The sequence below is a fragment of the Azolla caroliniana genome, unplaced genomic scaffold (genome assembly GCF_043228905.1).
Source record: "Azolla caroliniana isolate FFs.n. ecotype wild unplaced genomic scaffold, voAzoCaro1.0.p SCAF_17, whole genome shotgun sequence".
NCBI lineage: Eukaryota > Viridiplantae > Streptophyta > Polypodiopsida > Salviniales > Salviniaceae > Azolla > Azolla caroliniana.
The window spans coordinates 17,693,936-17,713,165 of record NW_028230452.1 but is presented as its reverse complement, the minus strand read 5'-3'; the positions used below and the strand labels follow the sequence as shown (position 1 = coordinate 17,713,165).

The following is a 19,230-nucleotide window of genomic DNA, read 5'->3' as shown; positions in this document are numbered from 1 at the left end:
GCGCATCTTAGGCCAGAAAAAAGTACACGAGATGAGAACGAGTGTGCGTTGTATTCCAGGATGACCAGCAGATGGTGCATCATGACATTCATGAAAAATTTTCTGTTTAACATTTGGTAAATCTGGAACACAGACCTTTCCACTACGGTAGAGCAAACCGTTTGTAATGTGAAAGGTCGCCTTCGAGGGTAGGGTGCTAGTATCGGCATCTAAACCAGATTCGGCTTTCGTCCAGTATTTTGAGAAATAACTATCATCAAGGTATTTCCCTCGAAGGTGATCTAAAAGATCAGATTTTATTTCCGTGAAGCTAAGCATGTTAACTTCTTTAATGCGACTAAGAGCATCAGCAACGGTGTTCATAGAACCCTTGTGATATCTTATGGAAAAATCAAAATCTTGCATAAGGTCAGCCCAACGGCCTTTACGACCAACAAGATCGGGCTGGTCACAAAAATACTTTAATGATTGATGGTCTGTTGTAACCACAAATTTATTTCCATAGAGATAGTGCCTCCATGTTTTAAGTGCGTGTATCACCGCAAACAACTCTTTCTCTTGAACCGAATACCGAGATTGAGCAGCATCAAGCTTCTTACTTTCAAAAGCAATAGGGTGACCACCTTGATAAAGAACGGCACCAATAGCATAATCACTAGCATCGGTTTCAATTGAGAAAGGCTTAGAAGGGTCTGGTAATAGAAGAGTGGGAGCCTGACACACATGCTCCTTGAGTGTCTCAAATGATTTGTCAAGTTGTTCATTCCATGAAATTGGTTTGACAGACTTACGTGGATGACCTTTTAAAAGGTCAGTTAATGGCGTAGTCAATTTGGAATAGCTACGAATTGATTTTCGTAAAAATCCAACAAACCCTAAGAATGATCTAAGTTCACGAATATTACGAGGAATGGGCCAAAGTTTAACCTTTTCAATACGAGAAGGTTCAATTTCAACGCCATTTTCTGTAATTAAATGACCTAGGTACACAATAGATTTTTGGAAGAAGTCACATTTTGAATGTTTTGCATAGAAAGAGTTGTCATGCAACTTTCGCAAAACAAATCGAACATGTTGAACATGATCTTGCAAGGTACGGCTATATATCAAAATATCATCCAAGAAGACGACAACAAAATCACCGAGTTGATCTCGGAAAACATCATTCATCGCTTGTTGGAATGTGGCTGGAGCATTAGTCAACCCAAACGGCATGACTAAAAACTCATAATGGCCATAGCGCGTACGAAAAGCGGTTTTAGGAATATCATCCTCGGCGATGCGAATCTAATGATAACCAGTTCGTAAGTCAATTTTCGTAAAATATCGAGCCCCGTGCAAACGATCAATCAAATCATCGGCACGAGGTAATGGATATGCATTCTTAATTGTCATTTTATTCAAACGGCGATAATTGATACACATTCGCCACAAACCTTCCTTCTTCTTGACTAATAGAACTGGCGCACCCCAAGGTGATTTACTATACCTAATGTGGCCCATACTCAAGTATTCCTTAAGTTGTTTAGCGATCTCATCCTCTTCTAATCGACTAAGTCGGTAAGGTGGAATGCTCACAGGAGCAGCCCCAGGGATGAGTTCAATTTGATGGTCCACATTACGTTTAGGTGGTAAAGTAAGCGGTAATTCAGTAGGAAACACATCTTGAAAATCCTCTAAATAGAGTCGAGTAATCGTTGCTCAAAATGTGGTAATTGTGTGGCGTCAATATTAAAATAATAAAATTGAACCGCAGGATCAATTACGCACGAATAAATTAATGAACTAGAATACTCACTTAAAGATTTAGAAGACACAAGTGAATGAGAAGGAAGTTTGGAACATTGAATAAAATGTTTACAATTATTAAGTTCAAATGTGATTGAGTGATTAACCCAATCAATGGACAAAGAAGGGTTTTTATTAAAAAACCAAGGATATCCTAAAATGATATCTGCGGATTGTAATTTCATAACATGAAAGTCAAGCTTCTCCAAATAAGTATCTATTTGAATTGGCAGTTGACAAACAATGCCACTGATGTATTGAACGTTTCCATTTGCCATGTGAACTTGATAGATATGATCACTTGCGTTTATGTGGAGCTCCATTTGCTGCACAAAGTGATCATTAAGAAAATTGTGAGAACTACCGGAATCAAACAAGAAATGTGCTTGTGTTCCATTGATATATCCGACTGCTCGGAGTAAATCATTAGGTCCAAGTAAATGTGAAGGAAAAGTGCATTCACATAAACTTAAGTGATTGGTATGAACTTCAACAATATCAAAAGACTCACCTGTGTGACTCGTAGATTTGTCTTGAGGAGGGGTGTTCATTGACTTCCTCTCAAGACGACGACAGGTATCCTTTGTGTGGCCCCGCTTCTTGCAATATGCACAGAAGAGGTTCGGTTTCTTTGAGTCGCGGTCAAGAGTGTCACTGGATTGCTTACGTTTCCCAATGAACTTGACATTCGGAGTTTTGGCGAACTCAGGTTTATTGTGGTCTTTCTTGGAAGTCCTATGGTATCGCAGCACAATGTTGACGGCTTCCTCGAAAGTTGTGGGGTCCTTGTCATGGACAATCCAATGATAATCCCCATTGGGAATACCATTCAAAAAACAAGCGACAAACCATTTCTCACCCGTAAGTCCCGATTTTTGGATCTAGGTCCGAGCGTGATGCACATAATCCTCGAGAGAGGTAAATGGCTTACTAGACAATGTGAGCAAGTGTTGCGCTTGTTCGGTTTGAGAAGGTGGCTGCAAGAATTGTTTCTTAAAAACATCAACGAAACCTTCCCAAGTTGTGGGTAAGTTTTTTGCGGTCCTTAGGCCATGCCACCAAGCAGCAGCTCGGCCACCTAACTCACGACCGACATAACCAATTTTTACTGCATCGGGCTTGGGATGAAGCTCAAAGTGAGACTCCCAACGACCAAGCCAAGTGCTAATGGCCTCCTCGGTTCTTTCTTTCTTATCTCCCTTGAAAGGCGTGACTACGAAGGAAGGTTCACCTTCTTTCTTGGACTCAATAGTTAATTCTTGGAATTTCTTTTCCAATGCCATATTGGCCTGTCTCATTTCGGCCAATTGATTCAAGGTAGTAGTGAGCAATTGCTCAATAGTGATCTCAGCTTGTGTGCGAGATGCGGATTGGGGTTGAGAGGTCTCATTTGGAGAGATCGTTCCAACTGCGTTCAAAACTTGTTCCATGATGCACGCTGTGGGTATGCAATAAAATAAGGAGGTTCAGAAAATACACAAGCAAAATGAATGCTTGAAATTTTGATTAAAAGAACTTTATCCAAGAAAGTATCTCATGTCTTTACCCCTCTAGACATATGAGATGTGATTCGAGATCCGATAACTATGGTAACACTATGGTGTTTTAAAAACCATGGGGGAAAACATAGCTAAGATGTATTTCTCGGATCTCTATCTTGAGTAATCATGGCGGCTCCCCGAGGCTCAACCATGGTTCTTACATCAATGAAATTTCCTAGATAGCCTTATATTAATGCCAACCCATCATGTATTATATGGTCGAGAAAGTGTATTACATGAAAAAACAAGTGCACTCACAAGTAATATTCTAGTCTTGCGAGCAATAAGCAAACGTGATGATAAAATGATAAAATAAGGCACTACTCATAAGAGTTAAGTAGTGACGAAAACAAGGGTAAAAAAGAAGAAGAACCCATGTGTTACCTACGAAAAAAACAATGTCACAAATAAATGGGAAGTGCAAGGTATGCACATATACATCCCAATATGATTGTTATAACTTGCACAATTGTGACATAAGCCACAAATTGATACAAGTGATGACGGTGTTGTGCGCAAAGATGTAATACTCAAATCCATGAGTAAAACATCAATAAGGGAACTCATATGGTTTTACTCGTTTTCTAAGGCTTGATGATAAGAGTTAAACCTAGATGACCCGTTGAAAAAAAATCGTTCAACAAGCCACTCCATACGAAAAAAATAGTCTACACGTAAAGGTTACATTAAAAATAAACGATGTAAATACTTTATACATGAAAAGGAAGTGGAAAAAGGAGAGTTAATTGTGGGCGGATAAATAATAATTACTAGAAAATCATATAAGTGAAACAATACTTATGAAATTAAAATTTAATTAGAATAATCAACAATTAGGTGTATGGAATCAAACATGCCCTAAGATACGAAACCCTAGGGTAGTTGACATGCACCTCCTCAAGACCACCACATATCCCTAGAATCGGCCAAGTAATGGCTAATTAAAGAGGAAAGTGGCATAGGTAAGTGACATATACCTCGTCAAGGCCACATCATCCCTTAGAATCGGCCAATTGATGGCTAATTAAAAAGGAAAGTGGCATATGTAAGCTACATATACCTTGTCAAGGCCACATCATCCCTTAGAATCGGCCAATTGATGGCTAATTAAAAAGGAAAGTGGCATATGTAAGCTACATATACCTTGTCAAGGCCACATCATCCCTTAGAATCGGCCAATTGATGGCTAATTAAAAAGGAAAGTGGCATATGTAAGCTACATATACCTTGTCAAGGCCACAACATCCCATAGAATCGGCCAATTGATGGCTTAATAGAGAGTAGAGTGGCATAGGTAGGCAACATACACCTCGTCAAGGCCACATCATCCCTTAGAATCGGCCAAGTGATGGCTCAATAGAGGGGAAGAGTGGTATACTCAACATCATATGCAAAACGGCCATGAGATAAGCGTGTGCAATTAGAGCAAACACGCTCGACCCAATGCACAAGAATAATTATTATCGTAAGAGTTCAAGAGAGGAGAGAGTGGGATATATATCGCAATATGCAAAAGGCCATGAGTTGAGCGTGTGCGATTAGTGCAAACACGCTCGGCCCGATGCATAATAATAAGTAAAATCGTAGCGTAGTAGGAGGTAGAAAGAAAGAGAATAAAACGTAATACCAATTTGATTCGACCATAAAGAACGCATAATAGAAAAAGAGAAGAGATCAAAAAAGAAGAATACCGGGTTTAGAGTGTTGTTTTGATCCTGAGAAGAGCATGACGAGCCTTGTTAGATCCCCCTCGCTCACACGCAAAAAACATCAAAACAACAAAAAAATTGTTAGTAAAAGCTCTGATACCACTGTTAAGAGTCTATTACTAATCAATAGACCAAATCAAGTAAAAAGGAAGAAAATAGATTGGATAGAAGAACCCGTTCCACCCGACCACCCCCGAGCTATGATCTAGACATAGCCAACCTACCACCGACGTCCCATACCGCCGGATATTAGGATGACTAATACCTTGGAAGAGATAAACACGATCGTCTAGACGAAAGCCTAGCCCGCACCACCGGTGTCTACGACAGCAGCCTTCCGACGTCATGATTTCTATGAGGGTAGCTAAGCCTCATATTTATACCTTTTCCTAGGCCCCTTGAATAGATGTGCCTTTCTAAAAGGCTCTCTATTCATTGGTTGTCTAAATCATGATAGTGCATGCACATATCATTCATTCTATCCAATCATTAGTCCCCTTTTTAATAATAGTGAACATACCCTTCACTAATGTAAATATTAGTGACCTACCCTCACCAACGTTATGTGTACATAACACACAATTCCACCATGCATCCTTTCAAGAGCCACGAACTAAGAGATGGTTCTTCGACTCATTAGTGACCGCTTCCCTCATGTATGCATCGGTAGTATGGGCTCCAAGTCTACCGCCTTTCATGTGGACGCCTTTCGGTAGTATGACCTTTGGTGACGATGTTATCATGTCAACTCCGAAAGAAAACCGACAGTACCACATGACATTATGAGACTAGAGTTCAGTTTTCCCCCAATGTTAGTAGAAGCACTTTTCCAAGTGGTAGTTTTTATTCATCGGATACATAGCCAACCACAAGATAGGATATCCTGTCAAGCCTTTGACACATCCCGATCCCTATATGTGTCCAGAGACACTAGCTCTTGGTATAGCGTTGTAGTGAGTTGGTTACTTACAAATGGCATAGAAATTGATAACCTACCTCCCCTTAAGTACAACCCGGGGGTTGATCAAACTTTAATCTCTCATGAAAACCGCAATAAAGTAATACGCCAACAAATATGGAAAATTTACACCCAATATAAATGGATCACCCCACGAGAGCCACTCCCATCTAAAATGTTGTACTATAAGGAACACTTCTTGCACTTCTCTAAGGTAGGTTTTTGTTAAGTAATTAGGTAATTAACTAGGGTTAATTAGAGACTAATTATATGGTTACGTTAAGCAGCGGAAGATTAGTATGATATGCGCGTGAGAGTGTGTGAGAGGAAGAGAGAGAGCGAGGAGGTTACACTTATGAACACAAAGATAAATGGGGGATGATTGACTACATTGAAAAGTGTCATCAACATACAAAAATACCCACAATGAGGTATATATGCAACCCATGTGCAAAGGTGCACATGTGTGGGTAGAACATAGGTACTTATGTGTAAGTCCTACATTAAATGTACTAAGGAGTGGAGGATCTAGAATATCCCACTTAAGTACAAGGTCCTATTTAAAGGCTTAAGGTCAACACATTAACTAGATTCGATCTAGGTAACTACTAAGTTACATGTGTTGACTAACTAGATTAAACTAGTTGAGCTTGATATCTCAACACGCCCCCTCAAGCTCTAGTGTGAGGCGTCCAACGTCCGGTTTAGCTTCCTTCGGCACCGTCGGCATCGGTGCGGCTTGTGGCTTTCTTCACGGCGTTGCACGACTTTCTTCGCGTCTTCGCGGCTTCGTTGCGCAGCTTTCCGCGGCTTTGTTGTGCGGCATTGCGCGGCTTTCTTTGCGTCTTCGCGGCTTCGTTGCGCGGCTCTCCGCGGCTTCGTTGCGTGGCGTTGCGCGGCTTTCTTCGCATCTTCGCGGCTTCGTTGTGCGGTTCTCCGCGGGTTTGTTCTCCCCCTCTAGCCTATGACAAAGGCTTGGATCCTCAGGCTCTTGTTCACCCACTACCTTCATCACGAGGGCATAGTGATGGGCCATATACTTGTTGTAGGCGTAACGAGTGACTTGGGTCTTCGCTCATGATGAGCGGCGGAGTTTCTCGTTTGTTGATGTGAGCGCCTTCTTTACTCCGAGTGTCCTCATGATGGGTACACCGAACTCACTGTCTAGTGAGTGAGCCGAATCATCCGAATCACGGTCATCGGGGTGGACCTCGACTTCATATTTGGGCATCTTACCTTTGCCTTTGTCTAGTGTCGAACTTGGCCGCGACGTGTCTTCATCGCGTGGAGGCTCTTGTGGGCCAATTAGCTCGGTAGAGCTTGGATTATCCTTCGGTGGAAGACTTGGTCGAGTTTCGTCGTTTGAGTTGGCGTTCAACTCTTCCTCGATCGGGTCGGATGGAGTCGCATTGAGCTTATACCAAGATGCCGATTCTTCGAAAACGACGTCGCAACTTATCCGCACCGCTCGGGTTGAGGGGTTGAAGCACTTGTATGCCTTTTTCGTAGACAAGTATCCTATGAGGATACATTCTTCCGATTTTGCGTCGGGCTTCTCTCGACTTTCGTTCGGGATGCGTACATTCGCAATGCTTCGGAACACCTTGAGGTGCGAGAGGATGGGCTTCCTTCCAATGAAGACGGCCGTGGACTCCATTGGTGGTGCACGAGTTCATGAGATAGACGGTTGTGGATGCCGCTTCCACCCAATAGAAGTTCGGCATGTGCTTCTCACGCATCATGGCGCGTGCTACCTCAAGTATTTGCCGATTCTTTCTCTCAGCTACTCCGTTTTGTTGGGGAGTGTGTCGGCATGAGAATTCTCTACGAATGCCTTCACCTTGGAGGTAGGAGGTGAACTCGTCGGAGAAGTAATCCTTTCCTCCGTCTGATCGTAGGCATCGAATGTGCCGACCGGTTTCTTTCTCCACTTGGCTTTTGAGCCTTTGAAAGTGGGAAAGCACTTCGCTCTTCTTCTTCATCAAGTATATCCACGCGTAGCGCAAGTGGTCGTCGATGAAGGTGACGTAGTAGCGGCATCCGCCGAGCGTCGGCGTTTGAGACGGTCCCCATACGTCCGAGTGGATTATGTCAAGGAGACCTTTGCTCGCGGAGCTCTCCTTCGGGAATGGGAGTCGATGTTGTTTGCCGAGTTGGCATGCTTCGCACACTCGGTCGACTCGTTTTGATTCGAAGGCCGGAAGTCCGATTATGACTCCCTTTGATTGCATTCCGCGAAGCCGTTAGAGGTTTACGTGGCCGATTCGCTTGTGCCACAACTCGATGTTTGTCTCGGTCTTGAGACCTTTGGCGTACATGGCCAATTTCACCTCGTTCGAGTTGAGGATGAACAAGCGACCGTCTCTCCGTCCCTTGGCTATGAGTCGGTCGTCTTTCTCGATGAAGCAACCTTCATTGTTGAAACGGACTTGCATGCCTTGCTCCACGATTTGGCCCACCGAGACCAAATTCTTTGTTATTGTGGGCACGTGCAAGACATTCTTGATGCAAGTTTGCTCGCCTTCTTTCCCGAATGGGACATCGCCGATGTGCCGAATGGGATGCGGAGTGTCATCTCCGGTCTCTATGTAGCCGGGTCGATCCGGCGTTCGCAAGTCGCGAAACCACTCTTGGTGCAACGTCATGTGGTGCGAGGTGCTGGAGTCTACGAACCACGCGTGTTCGGAGTTGGAGGTGCTTGCGGAGTTTGCGGGATCGGAGGCCATCATAGAGTTCGCTCTATGCCTCATCACGAAGAGTCCACTGTAGTCTGCGTATTCCGCGTTCGCGGCGTAATTTGTGAGTTGTCGGCTTGTCGAGGCCGACTCGCTTCGTCTTTTTCGGCACTCCTCTTCACGATGGCCGATTTTCCGCAATAGTTTCACGTAGGTGGCGTTGTTCGCCGACCTTGTTTGGCGTGGAAGCTCCCCCTTCTTGTGAAGGTTCCTCGATGGCTTTCGTTTCCTTGCCGAAATTGTGAATTCCCTTCGTGGGATAGGTCGAATTGACCTCTTCCGCGTCGACCTCGTCTATGGGCACCATCCGTATCGGAGAAGAGCATTTTTCCTTCCGATGTGTTGGTCTTTGGTTGAACGTGGTTTTCTTCAACCAATAGCATTGATTGGAGGTTGAAGAATGAGGGAGGGGTATCTCTCGCCAAGATTGCCATTCTCAACGGGTTGAATCGTTGTGCGAGGCCGCCCAAGCATACTTGCACCATCTCGTCCTCATCGATGTTGACATTGATGGAGCCAAGCGAATCGCAAATGCTCTTGATCTTGGCGGTGAAGTCCGTCACAGACATTTCTTTTTGTCGTATGTTGTTCAACTCTTGCCGGAGTTAAAGCTTGCGCGCGGATGTGTCCGCGGCGAAAATCTTCTTGAGATTTTCCCACGCCTCTGTGGGCGTCTTGGCGTCACGAATGTGGCTAAGCATGTGGTCGTTTACACATGTTGCCAAGCAATACATTACCCGACTTGCGCCTTGCTCCCATGTTGGGTAGTTGGCGTGTGTGGTTTCGGGTTTGTTTTCTTGTGCGCCGTTGATGTAGCTCCAATACCCTTGGCCGACAAGGTATTGATTCATCTTGTACTCCCAAGATGAATAGTTGCTTCGGTCTAGCTTTTCTCTAGGGAGTGAGCTTCCCATTTGTTTGTTCATGTTGATTGTTGTCTCTTCCGTTTTGTTTTTCTTCTCTTGGTCGCGTACACGTCCTTTGTAGCGGCACTACGGTAGCGGATAGCGAATAGCCGGGATTTGTCGTCGGCGTCTCGAACACACAATCACGAATAAGCGGTGGGCTTAGTGGATTTCCTAAACCACGCGCTCTGATACCATGTTAAGTAATTAGGTAATTAACTAGGGTTAATTAGAGACTAATTATATGGTTACGTTAAGCAGCGGAAGATTAGTATGATATGCGCGTGAGAGTGTGTGAGAGGAAGAGAGAGAGAGAGGAGGTTACACTTATGAACACAAAGATAAATGGGGGATGATTGACTATATTGAAAAGTTTCATCAACATACAAAAATACCCACAATGAGGTATATATGCAACCCATGTGCAAAGGTGCACATGTGTGGGTAGAACATAGGTACTTATGTGTAAGTTCTACATTAAATGTACTAAGGAGTGGAGGATCTAGAATATCCCACTTAAGTACAAGGTCCTATTTAAAGGCTTAAGGTCAACACATTAACTAGATTCGATCTAGGTAACTACTAAGTTACATGTGTTGACTAACTAGATTAAACTAGTTGAGCTTGATATCTCAACAGTTTTATTACACGACCAAAATATCTAGATACATTCTTATCAAACGCACTAAGGGTGGCCATTGGACAACTTAGGATATCATCTCACCAACTTGAGATTGAGAATGCTCATGCTAATAGAGTCCCTAGAGAGGAAAGGCTATGTAGGTTATGTCACATAGAGATAGAGGATGCACATTAGTTTACATGTAAGTGTCCAACTTATGCCGAGATAAGGGCGAAATACCAAGACATAGTAGGACCCTCTCCCACCCTCTCCAAGCTATTAGATACACCAGATATAAAGAGACTGAGTAAGTATATCTTAGAGCTAAAACAACATATGGAGAATATATTACAAAGTGTTAACGATAACCCTTTTAATATCCACCAACATGAAACTAATGTAAATTTTCAGGAACAAGGGGAGACAATAAATGTGGACACAACTATGCCACTCGGCCTCTCCTTGATGAAGCGGAAATGCAAAGAACAACCAAACGCCCCCGAATGTTGGGCTTCAAAGCAACTCGACGCGGAGTAGAAATGGTTAAGAAGATAAGGGAACATGAGCTACGCTGCCTAAAAGCTATGGTTGGGGGGTACCTCTTACATTGGTACCACATGCCACATCCACATCAAAACCCTTTGACCAACCGCTTCTTTTCGAGAGACTTGGATGGAAATGAAACTAGGCCTAGTATAAAGTCATTTCCCTATAGAACATGTTTTTTTTACTAGAACCATTTAGCTTAAGCTCTATTTTCTTTTTATTTTCTCTTTCGATAAATGGGTAAATACCCCATTTTTGTTAAAGACCATTTGTCTCATGGGCCAATTTTGGCCTTATAAGACGTTAATATTTCTTTCTTTCTTTCTTTCTCATATTATAAAGTAAAGGCCTCCTTGAAATTATCCACTCAGATGTATGGGGGCTATCACAAACGCCTACAATCAAAGGATGCTGATATTACATCATGTTAATAATTAAGTTGAATTATTATGATAGGCAAAATAGATTAGATGTGTGTGTGTGTGTGAGAGAGAGAGAGAGAGAGGGAGAGAGGGACAAGAGAACAAGACAGATAGAAGATAAAAGATTCAAATGTATATTAACACAGAGTAAGAAAATAAACTAGAAACCAACATTTTACAAAGAAAGGAGGGTGCTTTATATCAAGTCACCCTCTCTCTACATTTTCTCATTAAAACACCCACTCTCTCTCTCTAGCAACATGGGGAATAGTGGTGACCTTTGACCTTTGAGTGTTCATACATTCTCTAAATAAGGTGTGTTCAGTTTCACACACTAGACTTAGGTTGAGATTGATTCTCAACATACCCCTTGAAGCTCAACTATTTCACGACCGAGTCAGCTATCAGGTCGGCTATCACTCCCCCTCAAGCGTAGCAAGTCATCGGTCGAAAGGCCAAGCCCAATCAAAAATTGCCGAAGCTTGTTGGTCCCCAATGCTTTCATGAAGATTATATTTTGGAATGTGTATTATTAGGTGACCACCACTCATGATAGCATAACTTGTTCCTCACCACTACTACTCTCATTAACCAAATGTTATCGTGCCTCCATATTTTGATTTTTCCTAGATTATCATCATCTCATTATGACCATAATTAAGGTGACATGCTTGCTAAGTACCATACTTACATGTGGTATGCTTGCAAGTGGTAAATGGATGTTTGGAGGTTTACAAAGTTACTTGCACTTTTTATATTCTAATACTAACCAAAGAAAACCAAATATTTTTGTCTTCTAGTAAATATAATATAAAAAAGAATGGGGAAGATAAAGAATATCACATAGGGAATTTACTCTAGCACACAAAAGGAATTGAAAGTTTTTGAGAGTTGTTACCTGCTCACAATCATAGGTGATGTTATTTATTTTCTTTGTAAAAAGAATACAATACAATACAAGATACAATGTTGGTACACATTTATAACATGGAGAAGCAATGTTGTTCTCCCTGGACATTGTGTCGAATAAGGCAAGCGCATTGAATACAAATGACATAGAGCTAGTGAAAGAAACACAGGTTATAATATCATGGAGTGACTAAGAGTAACTAAGATAGAGCATGATACAACAACTAAGTTGGAAGCTAAGTTGGAGCATGAAAATTACAATTGATGGCTTGAAGTTGCATCAAGAGACAACTTCTAAAATTATTTTCTTTACATAAGAGTGCCGAATGCTCACAAAGACGAATCAGAGGTAGTCCCAGAGTCCAACAAACCCAATTCACTGGTAGCATCTGAATTGGTATCCAGTTGGACCTCAATTACCTTTCCTTGCTTCAAAAGAACTAATGTCTCTAGCACTGCCAGCATTGTTGGCCGATCTTTCGGAGATTCCTTGGCACAAGCCAATGCCAAAGCCAATACACTGTATATGCACTCCTGGGCTGCTAACCCATCTTGGATTTCCTTCTTCAGGTCTAGATCAATCACATCTATCCAATTCCCATGTACCGCAGATTGCACCCATTTGGGTAGGCTTTTTCCGTTCGTGAAAATGTTGCTGGTCGGACGCAACTTTGTAATCATCTCTAATACCACCACCCCATAGCTATACACATCCACCTTGTCTGTCAATCTCTCACCATATGCATATTCTGCCAATTGCAAAACAGGGCAAATCATATAGAGCCATTAAAATTAAATCCTCCCTCTTTGATACGTCACCACTAATGAACAGATAATGAAGAAGGCTGACCCATGACACTTTTGGAGTCAAACCTTACATTACCATATCACTGACTTCTTCCATACTTCTTTATCTCCACTGATAAAGTGCTATGGAGTCATCAAAGAGCAAGCAGAAGAATGAGGACATCAACTGAGACCATGAGAACTAGGAACAAATCACATGAGCCATACCCACACAAAATTGTCTTCATGTCCTATCTGTCCAAGGACACCCAGAACACTAAGCTACTAGATGCCATTGCAGGATGCCAACATTGCAGGATCCTTGCTTCTAACTCTCCGATTACCATTTCTTTTTACATTAGTTCATATTAACTACTTACTTCATGCATCATTCGATGGTTTCTCTCTCTCTCTCTCTCTTTAGCTTAAGTTCTATTTTATTTTATTTTTATTTTCGATGAATGGGTAAATACCCCATTTTTGTTGTAAACCAATTGTCTCATGGGCCAATTTTGGTCTTAGAAAACGTTAATATATCTTTCTTTCTTTCTTTCTCTCTCTCTCTCTCTCACACACACCACACACACACACACACACATGCATACATGTACCTAAGAAAAAACCCGAAGATAACAAAGAGATAGCGGACTGGATACCTGGTGCCATATATCCAATTGATCCTTGCATACCCGACATGGAAACCGCCCGATCAATTTCAGAGTTTATCATCCTGGCAATACCAAAGTCACTGATATGTGCCTCGAAATCCTCATCAAGAAGAATATTGCTCGGCTTCAGGTCACAATGGAGAACCCGGCCAAATCCTGTTTCCTTATGCAGATAAACCAATCCTTGTGCCACTCCATGTGCAATATTAAATCTTTGTTCCCAACTTAACGTGGATTCATTTGTGTGTAGATGCAGATCTAGGTTCCCACTTGGTATGTAATCCAGTATCAAGCATTTCGAATTTGCAGATGATAAGGTACCATATATTTTCACAAGATTTCTATGCCGAATTTGACCCAATGTATTTGATTCTGATAGAAAACACTTTTCCACCTCTGGACTGTTGTGGAGATTCAGTTTCTTGACAGCAATCACCATTCCACTACTCAAAACACCTTTGTAGACTGTGCTCGAGCCACCTCTACCAATAATGTTAGCATCATTATATTTGTTTGTTGCACGAGAAATCTCTTGGGCGGAGAGTTTGATCCTTGGGTCGAATATTACAACTTTAGTTTTCCTCCACTTTTTAGCAGCAATTAAAAAACCGAGTATAGAAATTATTGCACAGATGAAAACCAGAACTACACAAATGATTATGATTTTGGTTTTGGATATGCCATGCTCATGACCTATGGATTCAGATGCTTTGATTGGACAACTTAATGTAAGTGGAGGCCCACAGAGATCTGCATTCCCAAGATATGAACCATTCAAAAAGCCGCCAAACTGATTTTCTGTAAAAGGAAACAAATTTTACACATGACATAAAAAACCAAAAGCATCAAAAATATCTAAATAAAATGTAAAAACATGAAGATTTAATGATAGCAATAGTCTCAAGGCCCAAGTCATAGTCAAATGTTACATGGATTCTAAAAGTCATCTTGATATTCTTGTTGTCTATTTACTGAAAACTGTGGTTTCACAAAATCATTTTCCACAACCCAAGCGTTGAAACCATATACCAAACCAATGCTAAGATTCACTTTCCACAACCCAAGAGTTGAAATTGATATAACAACGCAAAGCTAAGATATTGATAAATGAAAGCAAATCTGGTATACAAGTAGAACATACCTGTTGGGATTGCCCCTGATAAGTGATTGTTTGATAGATTTAGGGATGTTAGTGATGTCAAAGCTGTTAGTTGGGTAGGTATTGTACCATTAAGCTGATTGTTCGAAAGATCCAATGATTCAAGTGTCAGAACCTTTCCGAGACTATTTGGAATTGGCCCTGTTAGTAGATTTCTTGAAAGATTTAGGCTGAACAATCCGGTCAATGAACCAATCTCGTCAGGTATGGTGCCAGACAGTTTATTCCCCGATAAATCCAAAGATATGACAGCATTCAAGAGATACATGTAGTGTAATTGTGTACCCTTTGCATCAATGCTCACTTTAACAGTCCATAAAGTTTGGTCTAAACTGGTTGTACTTTCATTCTTGAAACCCTCTAAGTGGTGTATGTCAGCTGGAATTGTACCTGAGAATTGGTTGTTTGAGAGGACCAAAATCTGTAACTGATTCAAATTCCAGACCCATAAGGGAAGAACACCCTCTAGGTTGTTATACCCGACATTTAAAAGCCTTAGATTCTTTAGTTGGCCCCAACTGTCAGGGAGAGGCCCACTGAACTGATTACGTGAAAAATCCAGTAGCACCAAACTGCTCGCATTCACAAAGGAGGCAGGCAGGCTTCCATTAAAGCTGTTGCCTGCAAGTGAAAATAAATTTAGCTGTCTCAGTGCGGTAAACTGATTCGGAACCTCGCCACTCAAAGAGTTCTCGGAAAGCTTCAGCCGCTGGAATTGTATACAATTGGCCAACTCAACCGGTAAACGACCCGAGAAATTGTTCGTGGACAAGTCTAGATAAACTAGCTTTGTGAGATTCCCTAATGACAAAGGGATGGGGCCTTCAAGCCTGTTGGGACTAGCCTCAAAGTATACGAGGTTCACAAGATTTCCTAATTCGGATGGTAGGAATCCTGAGAAGTTGTTGTTGCCGAGGTACAGCTGAGTTAAAGTAGTCATATTTCCTAGCTCCGCTGGAATTTTCCCACTCAATCCATTGCTAAAGATAATGAAGATACTTAAGTTCTGAATTTTACTTATCTCAGCAGGCAATTCACCCATGAACTTATTGGTAGAGAGGTCCATTTTTTCCATGCTTCTCATGTCTCCGATCTCCCGAGGCAACTCGCCAGAAAGCTGGTTGTTGTGAGCATCTAGGTAATGGAGGTTAGTGAGGTTTCCAATCTCCTTGGGGAGGCTTCCATTGAACTGGTTGAAGGATATGGACAACCTCTCTAGGTTTTTGAGCTTGCCAATTGTTGATGGTAATGGTCCAGATAGAGCATTCGAAGAGAGATCAAGCTCTTTCAAGTTCCCGAGGTTCAACTCTTCCGAGCTTTGCATGTCTCCGATCTCCCGAGGCAACTCGCCAGAAAGCTGGTTGTTCTGAGCATATAGGTAACGGAGGTTAGTGAGGTTTCCAATCTCCTTGGGGAGGCTTCCATTGAGACGGTTTCCCGATATGGACAACCCCTGTAGATTTTTGAGCTTGCCAATTGTTGATGGTATTGGTCCAGATAGCTTATTGGCATGGAGATCGAGCTCTTTCAAGTTCCGGAGGTTCCCTAATTCAGCCGGGATGGGTCCTTCCAAGCTAATATTCCAGAACCACAAATACTGGATGTTTGTAAGGTTTCCAAACTCAGGTGGGATGCCCCCTTGGAATTTGTTCTCCAACAGAGCCATTATCTCCAGGTTATGAAGGTGCCCGAGTTCTGGTGGGATAACCCCGTCGAGGTTGTTGCTCATGAGGTAAAGTTCAAGGAGCTTAGTGAGCTTACCGAGCTCAGGAGGTATGCTTCCAGTCAAGTTATTTTGACCCAAATACATGTACTTTAGATTGGTAAGGTTTCCAAGCTCCGGGGGTATGGTACCCCTCAAATTTGGCAGGGTGTGGAGTTGAAGCATTTCAAGGGCAGTGAGACTGCCGACGGAAGGCGGGATTGACCCGACCACATCCCTATTCTTGCTTAAATCAAGCCAAATAAGGGATGTACAATTGCCAACTGAAGAAGGTATGGATCCAGATAGCAAATTCTCTTTGAAATCTAGATGGGTTAGTGATGACAATTGACCTAACTGTTCAGGTATGAACCCAGTAAGGCTATTGATGGAGAGATTAAGGTATGATAGGAAAGTGAGGTTGGAGAGGTAAGGGGATATAGTTCCTGTAAGGTTGCTTTTCCTGAGGTCTAGTGAGGTCACTCTACTTGTTCCATTCTTATTATTGTTGCAAGTGACCCCTGCCCAACTGCTGTTGCAAGGGAAGGAATGAGGTGAAGAGCTCCATGAGCTTAACACACGAAGTGGGTCACCATTGATGCTGTCTTTGAAGCTCAGTAGAGCTTCTTTGTCTATGGTTTCTTCCTCATCTATGGACAATGTGCACAGGAATGGGCATGAAACAATCAGGAATAGAAAGAACAGGGGAGGTGTGGAGTTACCAGCCATGCTCTAATCTGAAATCTTCTGCTTCTCCTTCTTCTCCTTCCCATCCTTAATATATTTCCTGTGTGCATGCATGTTTCTCTCATGATCAGCTGTGTCTATCTACTACAGTGACAGTGATTTTTGCAGTCTTTTTCGGTATAAATACATATAGATGATGCATTAGTCAAGTAGACTGCTTCAGTTTTGAATGGTCAAGTATCAAGTAGTTTTGAACATGTGATGTGAAGTCTTTTGTCTTGCTTTTGCTTTGGGTGTTTAACTCTTTGTAATGCCCAAGAGCCAGAGAGACACATAGATCAGAAAGGCAGACAGATAGATCTATAGATCTAGATGGATGGACTTTTAATGTCCACCAAAGACCAATTTTGTTCTATGAGACCCGCGGGGCCTATAGCTCATGGCGAGTTTGACGTTTTTGCTCTATGAGACGGGGTCTAGCCCATGGCGAGAATCAAACTCAGGTTCTCTCAATTTTATCACTATTTCATGACTTTTTGATGCTATAGTGTAAACCACCAAGCCACTGGCAGTATAGAGAGAAAGAGTTACTTGTGTCTTCTCGGTTATTATGTTGGCCTAGAAAAGGAAAGATTTCACTCTCCGTTTAATTGATTGCTTGGTTTGAGGGTCAAAGAGGTGGCAGATATAGTTGAGGCTCGATCTCTAAGAAGTTGGGAGTTTATTGAAGCGCCAGAATGCATCCTACATGATTATGGGCTTATTTAGCGGGGCTTATTGGATTGGTATGGGCTTATCTAGTGGGGCTTATTGGATTGGTATGGTCATATGGTGGCATGGAAGGTTTTTTGTATAAATGTATGTTTTGAGGTCTACAATCTTGGATAAGAATTGTGCCATTCTTTATTCAAAAGACAAATATCAAACTAGGAAACTTTGAAATTTAAGACAAATTAGTGGAATGTGGTGAATTCCAAAAGAACTATGAAGTTTCAAGCGTCTCTGGTAGTTCATCATTTCATCATAGCTTAGTAGTTGTGTTGAATTTCATACGATCGCATCCTTCTCTATACATGGTGTGTACTAAATCTTTACAAATGGAAGTTTAGGTAACATTGAGACTGGTTAGATAGGATAGTATCGTAATGTGGCATGTGTGGAGGGAGAAAAATGCCTAAGTGTCGTGTTTATGATATATTAAGGTTATATGGTTGAAGACATAATTGGAAGGAGATAGAGGGTCGAGAATCAAGCAAGAGCTAACCACTTAAACAATTAGGTGAAATCTCACCAGGGGCAATTGAAGAGGAAAGGTGGTCTATAATGCACAAGATATAAGCATGCCACTAATTTAGGAAAGTTTAAATGTTTGTCGAGGAGGAAAAGAGCTTTGTTGACCAAGGTGTCATCAAGTAGAGATTCAAGAATGCCCTTCCATATTTTTCTTTCGTTAATCTTTCCCTCTCCTACGCCATGTCACACTATTGATTGTTGTAAAGAACTTAATTGTATCATGTCATCAAGCCTTTGAGAGATCATTGTTGATTGTTGGGAGCTTTTCCCTTACATATTGAGTTTTATGTATTGAAAGAAAGATTTTAATTTATTCTATGAGATTCATGATCAAACATGGATTCATGCATGACAATCCACAATGTAGTAGTTCTTGTGTGCTAAGCCACAATTTCAGCCTCAAAAGTAGGTTTAGACCCTCGAGCCTAGGTTTCATATTCATTCACTCCCTATATTGTGTGTCACGGGGAAAAGGAAGGAAATTTCACAATCCCCAGAATACCCTTCCCTTCCAAGAAAAGTTTAAAATATATGTTTAAAGCCATCTCCAAGTCTATCCATTTTCCTCACCAAACTAAACCTATCCATACACTTAAACACATTCATAACACACACGCGAGATAAAAACACAAACACTTACAAATACACACCTATGTCTAAACAATACATATACACCTGCACATATGTATAGCGCTTCAAAACCCTTAAACTTACACATACATACCTATATACAAATAAAGTATTTTCACATTATCATGACTTTGTAAATACTTAAAGTCGAACACATGCATGCGCATAAG

At 41.7% G+C, this 19,230-nt stretch overlaps 1 protein-coding gene across 1 annotated transcript in view; it reads right to left on the bottom strand.

The window, feature by feature from the left end:
• Positions 1 to 17,179, bottom strand: part of LOC147853361 (uncharacterized) — a 65,392-nt gene extending 48,213 nt beyond the window's left edge. The window contains exons 1-2 of the mRNA XM_087332857.1: positions 14,731 to 17,179; positions 13,578 to 14,387 (exon numbers count right to left, since the gene is read on the bottom strand). Of these exons, the coding sequence (XP_087188983.1) occupies positions 13,578 to 14,387; positions 14,731 to 17,179 (3,259 nt within the window). The remainder of the gene's footprint in view (positions 1 to 13,577; positions 14,388 to 14,730) is intronic.
• Positions 17,180 to 19,230: the final 2,051 nt, after the last annotated feature.